Genomic DNA, 15348 nt, shown 5'->3' with positions numbered 1-15348 from the left:
TGATGAGTGGACCTATTATATGTAAAAGATCCACAGAGGTAAAAGAAACATCACATTCATCAAATATACTATTTTGGTACTGCTGAAAGAGCCTAAGTGCAAACCATTAGGTGAAATTCTTCCACTACCTGACCCATCAGAAATTCAGACACTACTGCTGTGAAGCTACTTAACTACTTATTAACCAGAATGAATCTAAATAAGAGTTAACTTTATAGTGAGTAAATGAGAAAACTATCTCTTGGCTTATACATGTAACTGCTGAGGACAGAACCCATGAGAGTACAATTGATAAAATTAATGTGAACATAGCTTTATCAAAATTGTGAAACAATAGTTCTAGTGGTTGAAACTCAGAATTAGTGAAAAAAGCAGATGCAACTCTGCTAGCTTCAATGGACCCAGATAGCTTTACATCAGCAATTACTTTGGCCAAATACCCAATCTTTTTCAATAGTTGTATTTATTCTGCTTGCTCAGACTTTTTTGGTAAGCCACTCATGTCTGTAAACAGTTTCAGTGTTTATTTAATCGTCTCAAGGAAACACTATGCTCATACTTTTGGAAAAAACACACCAAAAAAAAAAAATCAAAGCTGAATTCATTAACTAACAAGATATCTAGTTGCTGACATCTATTTCAGTGAACAGTGGGTACTATCAGCTATAAAGTCTTGTGCATTGGATAAACTATAAACATTTAATTCCACCAAATTTCAGGAAATAACACTAATTTCCCATTACTTTTCTAATCAAAAACCCACAGGTTATTATTTGTAACCATCATTCATAAATATTACCAGCATTCTTGACGACAAGCAGTAAAAGAAGTGCAACAGCCAAAACCAAAGCTTCAAAACTGGGAAAACACCTTTCAAGATATTGTATTCCTAGAAACACAAGGTATGTTTTTTCTGTATGCTAAAAGTCCATCTTCAAACTTACCTGTATCTTCAAGTTGCAGATGAAATCTGTTAGCAACAGGTGCTTTTGTGTAGGAAATAACTGGACTATAATTATGCTCATAAGCCCACTTGATCAAACTCTCATGTGATGAGGGAAGGTCAGGTATTACTGATTTACTCATAGTCATGGATCGTTCTGTTTCTTTTCCAAAACCAATACTATTTGTTGTCTGTAAATAAAGAAAAACTTCATTTGTAATTTATCATTTAAGGATATTCACAATTGAATAGTGACACTGATTGAAGCCTGTTTTTTTTAAATTCTGTTTCAATCTACTAAATAACAGCAAACTGAGGACACCTGGGAAATAAACCAAATCCTGCCACTTTAGGCACGTAACTGCTACACAAATGGAAAAGAACCCCCTTGCTTCCTCTAAGCCTCTGCAAGGAGTACAATAAATCAAAGCAATCAGAAACTGTTAATCCCTAAACGAGACAAAGACATATTTACAGCCTTTTGTATAATGCCATACTTTCTTCAAAACTGAGCTGAAATTACTCCTGAAGTAAACTCAAGATGACAAATGAATTTTCAAGTGTCCTCTTTATTTCTTGAATTAGAGCATTACTTAAACTGGATAAAGGAAAACCTTTGTTCAAATGAGCATTACTGAAAAAGGCAAAAAGCATGCTCATGAAGTAGAGCTGATACCAGCTAATGCTGTAAGTCAGCTGGCACCAAGGACAGGCTGTGTCTGAATGAGCTTCACCCGAGAAATGCTGTGTGCCACCTCCAAAGCATTGGGTTTGTTAAACAGGATTGAACTAAACACTTAATAAAGTAGTAAGTGAGAGCATGCACATTTATGCGTGGCCAGACTACTTAAAAAAAACAACACATACTTTCTGCACATGAAAAGGTTTTTAAATTAATTAATACTAGTTTTACACAAATATGTCTATACAGAAAACTCATAAAGGCACATGCTGACCTTATGAATGAACATGCTGAATTATTATTAAATAAATGAGTCACACAACTACTTGGTTTTCATTTTCCTGTAAATGTTTTGTAAAATCTCCGAATTTTTTGCCCAAATGGGCAAGTCAAAGTAACATAATTATCTCTTACTGTTAGAGGGGCAATTAAAAATATTCACTGGTATTACACAAACTTGTACTCAGCAGCTTGGCATCTTAACATGTATTCATTCACACCAAAGCTAAATACATATATACTTGTTCTTACAATCACAACATTACTATTATCACTATAACAATCACATCAATGGCTACAGAACTGAACACAGATGCTGCAAGAAAGGCATGATGACCTACTTTTCAACAATTTCTGCAATGTGATTGAAATACACTTTCAAATGCAGCTGATACCATGGAATGCTCCACAAACACTTTCATTCCCATGCTTGATTACCTCCTCCATCTACAGGCTGCATCTTCTTTTCATCCCCACTGGTTTTTCCTCAATGTGAACAAATCTTAAATCTCTTTCACTCTAGAACACCAGAAGATTGACTAGAGAGATCTCTCTTAGACAGTGCTCATATGGACATGCTACACAGGACAGAGAGTTCAGTTGTGCTTCTCTACCTGGCATCAGAATGAGTTTTTGAACAAAGTGAATAAAGCATGCAGAGAGCCCTGACGGAACGGCATGGTGTACCTTTAGCTCTCTCACCCATTCCTTCCTAAAGACACAGTTCTGCAGCCTTTAAACACTTGGAGCTTCACAACTGAAGTTAAAGATAACTTTAAGTACAGAGTGCCTGGTTTGAGGATACTGTTACCAGAACAGTTATCAATGCTCAGCAAAGGCCACTGAAGATAAGAAACAAAAATGGAGCAATATGTATCCTAATTTTAGCGTCTTACTACTCTTTGGGATCAACTAATCTTTGACCTTCAACACATGCAAATCTAGACATGACTGATCAATTTCATATTACCACACAGCTTTGACTGGTAGGAGTTATGCTGCCCCAACTTTGCGGCATCTCTTTACTATCCTGTCATGAGGAGACAGCTGCACAAATATTATCTCAGAACTTTACTGTCCTAGCTGGCACCCTAGCATTTCCAGGGCTTCTTTACACCCCTCCACTCCACACTGAGCCTGTACATGTTCAGTCTTGCATTGCCTCACTGAAACAAAAAAGCAAGAACAAGGGCTTTCAGGAATAGACCTTCTTTCACTTGCCTGCCCTGCCAGCACTTTCACACACAGTGATGAAATCAGGCAATCTGAGCCCCCGCCAACACACTCAGAATAGAGACCATTTCAGAAAGTGGTGGGCAGCTGTTCTCAGGTGAACAACCACCCCTCCAGGCTTCTGAAACCCTCAAAGGTTTGGGGTGTGCATCGCCCCTCAAAAAACTTAATTTCTTTCTGGAACTTCACTGCACAGTTCCCAGCTTTGGAACTGAGGGATACCAGCTGCGAAGGAAGTGATGTGAACAGCAGTGTTCAAGCACAGAACCACACAAGCACTGCATGTAAGGACTCAACACAAGAGTTAAATACAGTCTAGGAAGAAAGGCCTGCACATACATCATGTGCAATTAATTTACCTAAAGCACTGCCATTTTACTTGGGTTTGTGTCCATCCTCCTTCAGTTTCAAAAAACACAGCAAGCCAGGAGATGAGCTGTATGACCTAAAACATCTTTTTCATTTTTTGTCTGTGAACTTAGACCTCAGTAACTTGCAGTTGTGGGTTTGAGGCAGCTTAGCACTAACCTTTCCCTCTCAGCTTGCCAATCCCCTCAAGACAATTCTAATTTGTAGTGAGGGCAAGAAGTTAGGAAAATTGAAGTGCATGGAACTGCTTCAACTAATAAAAAGAACATTGTGAAACATTACCTAATTGCTTAGTAATGTTTTTAAGCATTGTCTAAATTTGGGCTTGGAAAGACACTCAGCTTAATAAAGATATGAAGAGATTCTAAATGTTGAGTATGTAGGCTTTTTAATGACATGGGGGAGTTTACTTCCCTCCCTTACTCCCTCCTAAATAAAGGAAAATGAACATGTATTTAGAAAATGAACCACCTATATAAATGAAGTAGTAAAGTAGTTACAAATCCTAGCATGAATGCAAAGCCTTTTAAACACTGACATTTCTGTGTATATTTAACGTATTACTTTCTCTTTTTGTTAATCTAAATAAAATGCTACCTGCTGCCACTCACTACAGAAGCGATTTTTAATTATAATTTTTACTTACATTCTCAATAATTAATAAAGAAGAACTTTATTTCTAAAGTTTTTAAAACAGTCTTGCTTTTCTATATTCAAGTGCAGCATTTTAGAAATTCTAAAAACCTGTAGAAATCATCTTGTGAAAATTGATTATCCATAAAGTGATCGCTTCATGGACATGAAATACGCTACTTGAGCTGTCTCCTAGCATGGTGTGGACTAAAGCACAATTCTCTCCCCTGTGAAAGTAGATCCATATATGCCCAAATATACAGTGGTGAATTTTATGTAGTAACACAGAATGAAACTTTGAAGTCAAGCATTATTTTTCATCCTTCTGCTTACAAGAGTGGTAATCATTAGCAACCTTGACCTTTTCCTTTAAGGACTGACTATTTCGGACCTACAGAATGACCAGAACATCCTTTTCTGTCTGTAAGATAAATATGTGCCAGGGATCATCCACCAATTTTTCCATTAAACTTTCTGAGCAAGACCCAAATTAGCTTTCTTTTATTCCCCTTCACTCTCAAAAGCTGCTATGAAATCCTGCTTATCAATCTATTTTCTTAGGAGTTTTAGATAAATTAGCCTTTGCATTCTGCCAGAATTTCCTCTGCACAGATTACTAGCAGAAAGCAACTAAGCAAGGTAAAATTCCTATAAATACCATAAACTGGAGTTTGAAAATGTAACTGAATTGCTGCAAAACTGCTAATTGTGAGGCTGTTTGGACGTCCTGAGCAAACATTCAGTTCAACTGTACAATATGCTCCTAACTGATCACTTAAGACAGAAATAGGCCACAAATTTATAGGTTGAAAGATCAGTTCAATTATATTTATTTATTTCAGAGCAAGGGAAAACATATTTTCTTAGTAGAAATGGTGCTAAGCCACAAAGCCTGTATCAAAAATCAATATGAATCAGCATCTCTAGTAATCTTAGAAGTTTAACTTTAGAGAGCCTGGTGTTAAATTTAAAAAAAATATTTTTGCTGTCTGAGGAGAGATGAGGTCAATTTGACCAAACACTTACTGGAGACAGAAGTACTGGCAGGGAAGAGGGATACTACAACTACCACAAGCAGAAGTAAAGGAGTTTCACTTCTTAAGGGATGTGCTGCATATCTAGTAATATCTATTCTGCACCTGAAGGCATCATTCCAAATTCTGACATAAACCTGTTGATCCATTCACCAAAGTAACAGCAAAAAGAGAGGTGAACACCCTACTCTGTGTTTAGGGTGCTTCAATAGAAGTAAAAAACCCACAAGCTAAGTCCTTGCTCTAACCACCTGGCTTCTGCAATGTGTTGGTGGTCAGTTTTACAGCCCATATATTGAAAGTTTATGAGAATAAAAAGTTTATCCATTTACTCCTTAAAATACAGTAATTATTAAAAAGAAGCAGTTAAGAGAAAACATTCAGAAATCTAGCACTACTTCACATTTAAATGAATTTTATACTGCTGCATTATGATAGCTCTCAAAAAATAAAAGTGCCTTAACTTACAATCACATCCAGCTTTCCCTGGACATCGTGAGACTTGATAACCCAATTGACAGACTTTCTACACTTGAGGATAAGTACGACATCTCTGACAAGTCTGGCGCCTGGTTGAGATGGTTTAATGTCAACGATTATATCCACCTGGAGAGCACTGTATGTGGAAAATAGAAAGTTAGAACAGAATGCCAGAAATTTTCAGCTATCAACCTTCTTCCAATCCATCATGTTTCCACTGTCTGGCCAGCTGATTAAAATGCTGGATATTATCCCAGGCAACACAACATGTGCAAAACAGATTGTTATTCCATATACACATAAGTGATTTTGCATAACAATAGAAACAAGTACTTTTTAGAAAAAGAAAATTTCTGTCTCTTATTTTCAAGAAGTGTGCTACTCAATTCACCTATTATTTAGTGCAGGTAAGTTATATTACTAGCAGGTTGCTTTCTAAAGTAAAGATAATTTTCTTATTTCAGTGTGACAGTGCCTAAATATAACTGTTCAATTTTCCTCTGGCTATAACTGTATTAAAGCTTCGAATAATACCTTAAAAAAAGTAAAGAAAAGAAGCAGGTAAACATACATGCATAAAAACCCCAACCCAAACCACAAGTACTATACTGGGGGGTGTCTCTGCCTAAACAGTTAAGTTGTGAAATGACTGCTTTAGATCTTGCGTGCTTAGAGGAATTAAGCAGTGGATTCAGTTTCCACTACTTCTGGATATATACTTACTTTTAAAAGTAAGAAGCCCAGATGTCCAGCCTACTGCTTGCTGGAAAATAGATGAAAACTATCCAGATTTTCAAGATCATAGTAAAATAAGTAGAGCAAATGGGTTCTTACCCATCAATAATATCTCATCATGCAAAATACCAATTCAACAGAAAAACCTACACTTCCAGACCATATTACAGGGCCATACATTACAAGAACGTGCTCATCCCCAAGTAATAGGTTCCAACTAATATTCTGCACTGAGACTTAGCATATCTTGGGACCTTTGATCCATCTCCTGCAGTTTTACACATGCCCAGCTCAGCCTCTGTACCTTCCTTTGGGGATTTAAACTTTGTAAGGATAGCTGCAGATAACACACAAAACTAAGAACAAAATAACTTAGTACCTTTTTTTTTTTTTTTACTTTTAATAGCAAAATATTTCAACTCTTTTCAGTGTTACCATCTCAAAAGTAAATAAATTCCTATTGTACCATCATCCAAAGCCAAAAGCTTGGAACCAGGGCTTTTATTGTGTAGCACTACAATGGACTTGGAATGATGCTTAGCCCAGCTCTGTTCAGGCTGGGGCTGCATCATCATTTGGGGTTACTTGCTGCACTTCCACTACACCTCAGAACTTTCTTACTTTCCCCAGGTTACTATGCAAGAAAATTATCAGGCTTTGGGTTCAGCATCTTGCAATGAGAACTATCCTTTCCACAAAAACACCTCCTCCTCTCTCCCTGTGTGATTTTCTCATTAGGGACAGGGTGCACTCACGTGCAGTTGCATGAGGAGCAGAACCAGATAATGCCAGATACCCAGTGAATGCAGTAAACAGACAGGATTTTAATTCCACCTTACCTCTGATGAAATTGTAACCATCTAAGTTTCATAGCAAATTTATGTTCTAGCAATCATACTTGGCACTTAGGAAGAGGTTTCCCAAGTACGACTATCTGAAGCAAACCCCACTCGTGTTCCCCCACTAAGATCTAGGAAAGACCAGCAAAGGATGAGTATTTTAAATGTCTTACTTCCCCCCAAAGGTACCTTTGACAATTTAGAAAATCCTCATAATGTGTACAGAGTTACTTTTCCTAACCAGTAGTTAAAAATTTTTCTGGTCAGTGCACCACTGTCAACCCTTAACATTTCTCATAATTATCAAACTATCAAATTCAACTGGAAACTTGACAGAAAATACTGCTGTGAATCTTCAGAGCAACTGTGGAACACTTACCATAGACCACAGATCATTTGCAGCCTCTGGATACTGTCTGGGAGCCACTGTCCTAGACCTTGCTGCCAAGTCATCCCTACCTGTGACAGGTCAAGATTACTTTCAACCTCTATCTCACCTTCTCATACAGTGTTCTAACCTTAAAACCTCTCTGTCAGATACTGCCCTTACTGATATTCTCTTATTCACCTTACCCTTGGAAAAATGTTATTGCGTGAAAAGGGGAGCAGTATATAATCCAAAAAGCTATGCTTTGCAGCCCTGTCCAGAAAAATCCTGTGATAATAAAGTAGAATTCAAAATCTTTACGTACTGGAATCCAATTTCTATTTACAGCAAAGTAGTAAAGCCCAAGCTTTTCTTTAAGGATGAAATGGCTACTTTCATTTGAATTTTATTAGACAACTGAAATTTTAAGCTATTATTTCAATCAGTTTTAGTCTATTTAGATGATACTTTACCTGTTAGGATTGGAATTTGGAGTGCTTAGTTCAATGATATGAACTTCTCTTTCTTGGACTAAGTTAGACATAAGGCACCCCTCTGCTGGTTTTGGTTGTAGGTATCCCGCAAGGTAATTTAAAGAGAGAAAATTCTTTTTTATGTTGCACGAGGGAGGAAAAACTTGATCTGCAAGAGGAAAAAAAAAAAGAAAGCATATGGACCTTTAAACACAGATGTCAGCTTAGATGTAGGCACATACGACATCAACTTCAGTGTGCATTATACTACTGAAAGGTGTATCTACCATCCATTATAAGCATATAAGACAAATCATCATATTGAGAGATTACTATTGCACCAATACATCAACTTTCTAATAAAAATATATACTTCTAAACTGAATAGTTATTATTTATGGATTTAAACACTTAATGAAAGAAAATCTCTGCAAAGAGAAATTTGAAAACAATTTTAAAGGAAAATATGTGAAAACTTTTCAAAATTAATAAAATACATTTAATTTGTTCCTTGCATCTTTACAAGATATTTCTTTCTATTGAAATTTACTCAGACAGAACTTGGAATCAACTCCTTCTCCCCGTGGAAGATGTTTTATTCTTGTTATTATAACCTTACAATTTTTTAAATACTACAGAAAGTACTTTCCATTTCCTTACTCAATATATTTCCTATATATTGTGTAGTCAGAGTCAATATTGTCTAGAAAGCAACAAATACTGCATTTCTCTCACATGTGGAAAATTAAAAATATCAAGAAAATTATGGAAACAGTTGTTGATATTAAGAAAGTCTGCTCACAATATGCATAGCTGAAATGATGAAATTCTAGCATAGATATTCAATCTCTCTTTTGGTTTCAACCAAAAAGCAGAACATGAACATTACAGAATCACAGAATAGGCTGAGTTGGAAGAGACCCATAAGAGTTATCGAGTCCACCTCGTGGCCCTGTACAGGACCATGTGCCTGAGAGCACTGTCCCAAGGCTTCTTGACCTCTGCCAGGCTGATGCTGTGACCGCTGCCCTGGAGAGCCTGTTCCAGCGCCCAACCACCCTCTGGGGGAAGAGCCACTAGTGTAAAATGCAAACCATAAAAAATAGTCACTTCATATGAAATCCTCATGCACAGCCTATGTTACTGTACCCCAAGAAACAGAATTTCCACTGAAAATCAGGAGCACTTTGCATTTCTGAGATAGCTTGACATATGAATTGTCATAATACATAGAAGGACTAACTACCATGTTCAAACACTTCAAGTCCTGTAAGAATACAATTCCACATGGCTGTGTCTTTGACTGTTGCTTAACAAGAAAGACTTTTCCTATTAAAGTCAGTAACAACATACAAAAAAAAAAAAAAACCAAAACAACCCAAAAAACCAAAAGAAAATAAATCAACTAACATGCATTGTGAACAAACTCTTAGAAGTTGTGCTGAGGCCATGCACTCTCTAAAGGAGAACTGAAATGTCACCTCTGAAGTGCATTTGTGTTTGCTACCCAACTTTGCAGGAAGACCAGAGACTTCTGTGACCCCGGTCTCTGCAGAAACAATTAGGGGAGTTTCTTCTCCTGATCTTATATGAAGCAGCCTTTTATTAGAATATTAACAGAATATTTAGCAGAATATTAACCCTGTTGTGTCCCCTACAGAAGCTACTAAAGCTGTATAAGGCTGTAACTGTTCATACTCGCCCAAGCAAAGCACTTCTCCAACATCTGGTATGTGCCCTGCCAGATTAGCCTTGAATGCAGCTGCAGTTCTGCCAGCTCCTCCCACAACAGCACAGAATGGAAAACGATCCCAAATGGTCTGTGCTGAGCTTGAATTTTTAAACATATATACACACACAGAGACACTAGGTATTTGCTTCTTAGCTGCTGTACATGATTCAAGCCATAAAATAACAGTTTTGGAGTAGTTTGTGGGTAATTACCACATGTGCTATCATTTGCCATTGCAAAGAACTCAGCTCTTGCTCCTGGCACATCCATTAGGCGTCTCTGGAGCTCTCCAGAAGTGCTGCTCTTGCCGCCAGGAGCAGAGACTCCCCAGCCTGGGCCTCCACTTGATAGCATGCTTTTCCTCTGCAGAAAATTTTAACTCTATCATGGGCTACTTGACATTCACACCAGAATGTATGTACTCTCATTCACACCAGTGACCAAAATTGGGCTGGACCGGAAAAGAAAAGGGGATCCATTTAATCTTTCTTTGCTCACTGCACATCTCTTCTTTGCTAGTTTCAGGGCTGTCTGCTTACTTTGGAAAGGGACTGCAGGTGTCTGCAATCAGTTAAAAACATTACCAAACCAGCCAACAAACAGTCAGTTTATGGATTTTCTGCCTCTCTAATCACCCCAGACTCCCAATATGGAATCAGACGTGAGGTTTGCAGGCACTACCCTCAGCAGATGGTCTCTGGCCAGCAGGCCGGGGTGCTGAGGGGTCCCCTGGCCAGAAAGCAGCTGAGCTGTGAGCAGTGGTCAGCAGCCACCTCCTCCTTCAGCCAGGAGTGCCAGGCTGCCTGGATGGAGACGACTACACACCAGGATCTGCAATTTCTGTGTGCATCACTTTCATTTTACTAATGGGGACACTGCTCTATTCTGCACAAATTAGGTATCATCCACAGATTCTTGGCTAAAAGTTGAATATCCAAACTTAACATCATCCTAAGGAGGTTTTTGTGTAAATGAGCATTGTTAATAAAGTGTCACTCTCCAAGACAGGCACCCTGGGCAGCAGCAGTTGGATTCATCAATAAAAATCCCATTCAAGCAGAGCTTGCCTTTCAAAGTCTGAGCTGAGCATAAGCAAGGTGTTTGGAATTTTCCTTGGGCACTCTGATAGTAGGACTTACTCATGTGTATTTTGCAGTTTGCTAGCCCTTAGCACAACACAGATCAGAACCTTGGCTGGCATTTAATGGCAGGATAGAAATGGGACCAGGGCAGGGCCTACAGGGGTTTCAGGAGGGAGGATGCAAATGCTAGGCAGTGTTCATCCCACAGCAGGACACACAGCTAAACTAGACACAATGTGACCATGTGCAAATATTAAACCAAGCCATGCATGGCATGCAGGATATGTGCACTCATGTGAATTGGCTATAAATTCAGAGTCAGGACTAACGCTTCAGCTTCTGCCAGGACAGAAGCACAGTGTTACCACCTGTAAACAGACTGTACATTTTCCAGTTTAGCTACTGTTAAGGCTAATTAATTTTCTTATTCAGCTAAGAAATGTGTTGAAATTAGGGTCCCTCCAGGCTAGCACTTTTGCCCTGGATTTACTGGTGATACTGGATGCATTAGGCAACATTTAGCTAACAGATTGGACTTCCTGACTTGTTCAATCATGTCTTGCTGAACCATGAGGAATTAAACTGACTTCTGCTGAAAAACACGTACCAAGACCACTTTCACCATGAGCAGTCCTGCTTTCTAGAATCTGACAGTGATTATCACAGCAGTCACTCTGCCATCTCCTTCATTACACAAACCAAGGCAAGAACAAGAACCCCACTTATTGTGTCCCCTTCTTCCAAACCTCCATTCTGGCCCCTTACAGTTCTTGCTGTGATCATCATCCCCTGCAGTATTTGATCAGTTACTCCTCAGAATCAACAGGATTCAGATGCACTTGGCCCTGATCCAGTTTGCTAGTGCTCTCAGCTGCCTTTCATCTGCAGTTTCAAAAGTGACTTCAGAGACCCATGGCATCAGAAGCAGCTTTATTCTATGAAAGATCAGCCTTCTTCAGATCTTTCTGTCCTTTGGCTTGCATTTTCTGTTTGCTGTATTCACTACAGCCTACACCTCTAAAATGTTAAATCTACCAGTGTCAGATTTGTCTAACTTGAGTGAAGCTAAAATGAAGACAATTATATGGATACAGCCATCAAATTCTCTATCAGTCACATAGGAAGGAACTGCTTTATATGACCACCTAGAGATTATGAGCAATATTAGCAGTGATTCACAGACTATCAGCAGAGGGTACCTTACTATATCACACGAAGAGTTTAAGTTTTGTATGAAAACCCTAGAATGGACACCACTGTATGCTGTGGTTTGTGAAATCCAGTGATTCTATTGTTCACTCTGCAGAGAAGCAGACCAGGACCACATCCCACGTGGTTTTCACAGAACTCTGCACATGACTGCTGCAGTTCAAGAACTGACCTTGCCCCCACCCCTGAACACACACACAACTCCCACACATACACACATATTCATTCTTCTGCCAAGAATTTAAATCAAAATCCAATACGGTTACAGCTGAGCTAGTTTGTAAGAAACTTTCTATTTTGGTTGCCTGCCAAGTTCCATTCTGTGTACTTACTCCTAATTAAATTGCGTTTTAGCGCATTCTAAAGATGATGCAAAACTCTCCTCTTTAGCCTCCTAGTTTGACAGGAGATGTGCAAATCAACAAATAAAATTTTATCTGTTTTTTTTCAACATACCTAATTAAATATTTGTCTCCACAATGCAGAGACCACTACTCCCCTGTATATGTTTCAAGAGCACTTTAGTAAGCTAATAAATATATTTCTGAATGATTTTCTGGCATTAGAATCTAAGACTGGTGCCAAGTAGAACAAAAAAAAAAACAAACAACTGAAAAAAAAACCCACACAGGGGAATCCTCTACAAATTTGGCAGGATTTGGATAAAACCAGCTCAGGCATGTTCTGATTTTGGGGGGCAAGCCTCATGTGTCAGGAAATCAAACGATCAGATACATGTGGTTAGGAAAGAATGTTATCCCTACAGAAGGCTTTTGGTTGGTTTTTTCTTTTCTGTAACCAATTAGTTCAGCTGTTTGGGAGTTTCTGTAGAAACATTCCTGTAGAGGATCATATAGTTATGTTGTGCCAACAGTGCTCAGCCATGGAGCTACAGCCTAAACCCCACCCAATACGGGTCTGTGAAGCCCCTGAGGAGCTGGAGTCCTCTCCCACCTGCACTGGGCCACCTGAAGAATCTGGCATGTGGCTCACAGGGACAGGAAATCTATTTCCCTGGGATGAAAACACATAAGGACAGACTGAGGTAATTTAGTTTGGTAAGGAAAGCAATAATTCTTTGCCCAAAGGATCCTGGGTTCTCATACAAGCAAATACTGAAAGAAACGTAACTCAGGCCTTTCTAGAAATTTCCCCCTAATTCAAGGTCTCCAGTTCTTCAGGTGAATGCAACCAAACAATCACCATGAGTAGTTAATCCTGTTTAAAAGGCAAAGTTTGACTCTTGTAACATTCTGAGCAATTGTATCCACATTTATAAGCATAAAGTTATGGCACCAGAATCCATTAAAAGTTGCCTAAATCCAAGGTCTGGTCTTTAGGCGTGCTCTTATTTCTCTGCCTTCCCCTTTCATATCATATCTCTTGGAGAATGAGAGGCATGTTTAAAAATTAAAGTAAGTCAAATATAAGCAACACTTATTCTCAGTATCTGAAAGTGTCTGTGAATTCAGTGGGTTTTGTTTTGGTTTACCTTCTCCTACTTTAATATAGATGTTTCTTGAAATTTTAAGTTCAGTGAAAGATGTTACTGCTCCATATTCCTTCTGGGCCCACTGTAGCAGATGTTCATTTTTCTCAGGAAAAAACTTTTCTTCCGTTTCTGCTGACAAGGAGAAGTTTCCCTTCTCAAACTGAACAACGGAACCTAAAGACACCTGATGGGAATAAAAACATATTTTTAATGTGGTCCATATATATATACACACAGACATGTAGCATATTTAAGCAATGTAATCTGTCATACCCAAATGCAGTGGTTGAAGGTGATTATGGCTTATTTCCAACAATACCCAAATGTCACACATTTTAACAACTGTATAATGATCCCTATTTCAGAGATGTTTTTAAAAACAAATGAAGTGCCCATCAGCCCAGGTGGAGTGCACAGGGCAGCTGAGTAACAGCAGGCTCTGAACCACTCTAACATTGTACTGCTGCAGAAGTGGAACTGCAGTGCTGCAAGGGGAGGTAAACTTTGGGGGCAAAGGAAGGGAGAGAATAAGAAGAGGATGATCTGAAGAAACGAAGGCATTTTTTAAGAAACGAATGTGAAGCTAAATAAAACTGGGAATTACTGAAGTAAATCCCAAATCAGAAAGAATGTGAGTCTAAGCACAGTGACATAAAAAGGCCAGCCCAGAAACAGAAAGTAAGGAAAGAGAAAGGCTAAGAGAAAAGAATGGTATTTACTGTTGCTTTATTTACAGGAAGTGTGGAAATACTTTGGGGTTTAATAGATAAAGCAGATGAGTTATATACATCTTTTGAAAAGTTCTTAAAAATGGGTTACATTAACTGAGGTCTTGAATGGAAAGACTAAAATGTTATTTAAAACAGTGAAAAAGAGAAAACAGTACATAGAGATGTAACAGGTTCTGAAGGAAAGCCAAAGATGCTCAAATACAACTTCACTGGAGTGGTGGTAGCATAATTCAAAACCAGAAGGTGGCAGAGGGGGTCAGACTCTCTTTCAGACTGAGACCCGCTTCAACCTGTGCTGGTCTTGAGCGATGCTTAAACAAGTCATTCCAGATTTACTACAATGAAACATCATCCCAAGAGCAAGCTTTTGACTCCCTGCAGATGGATGTAGCCAGTACTTCCAGGACATCTGTCAGCTCTCAAGAGGTCCCTACAGGAAGTGGTGAAAGAGCAGCATTCCTTCATTTGCCCAACCCATCCATACACTTCACTGTCTCCTCCTTCAAGGTGCTCAAGGACTGGGGCCTGCATGCCCTACCCAGGCTGGTCCTTCCATGAACACTTTGACTAAGATCTAAATACCAAGTCAAGAAGAATATGTACTTGAGTGAAAGCACAGCAAGATGAACAAGCTTTCAGGTATGGAATCATCAGCGAAGACCTTTTTGGATATATTCCCTATAAGTTTGTTCACCTACAACACACAGCCCCTACTTCCAGACCACTGCAGCAAACAAGGTTTCATGAAATTACCACCATTCCATCTTCTTCTGCTGTCCTCTGAGCATCGCAGGAAGAAGTTTGAGTCACCCTGTTTTTCTCCTCCCCCTTCCCTCTTCACATCTTTGTACTAACCCAGACTTCTTTGGTGGAACAATATATTTTTTTACCCAAGTGAGAAGCCAAAACTACTGATAACTCAGAGGGAAAAACATATCATAAAAACACATCATAACAATTTCTGTTATGTTTAAATAATTTAAACATAAAGTTTAAATTTAAGTATCTCTCAACCTAATTATTTTACACAGGTTA

The 15348-nt window shown here is 38.6% G+C and overlaps 1 protein-coding gene across 2 annotated transcripts in view; it reads right to left on the bottom strand.

Annotated features, from left to right (window-relative positions):
• Window positions 1-15348, bottom strand: part of TGFBR3 (transforming growth factor beta receptor 3) — a 115451-nt gene that overhangs the window by 23475 nt on the left and 76628 nt on the right. For both annotated transcript variants that reach the window (XM_088060404.1, XM_005520983.3), the window contains exons 5-8: window positions 13583-13766; window positions 8068-8236; window positions 5642-5789; window positions 945-1134 (exon numbers count right to left, since the gene is read on the bottom strand). In XM_088060404.1, coding sequence (XP_087916530.1) covers window positions 945-1134; window positions 5642-5789; window positions 8068-8236; window positions 13583-13766 — 691 coding nt within the window. The remainder of the gene's footprint in view (window positions 1-944; window positions 1135-5641; window positions 5790-8067; window positions 8237-13582; window positions 13767-15348) is intronic.

Source organism: Pseudopodoces humilis, chromosome 10 (genome assembly GCF_049639895.1).
Source record: "Pseudopodoces humilis isolate 2021_Gansu_Grassland_sample_001 chromosome 10, ASM4963989v1, whole genome shotgun sequence".
NCBI lineage: Eukaryota > Metazoa > Chordata > Aves > Passeriformes > Paridae > Pseudopodoces > Pseudopodoces humilis.
Note: the sequence above shows the minus strand (reverse complement) of the source record. Positions and strands in the feature narration are given on the sequence as shown.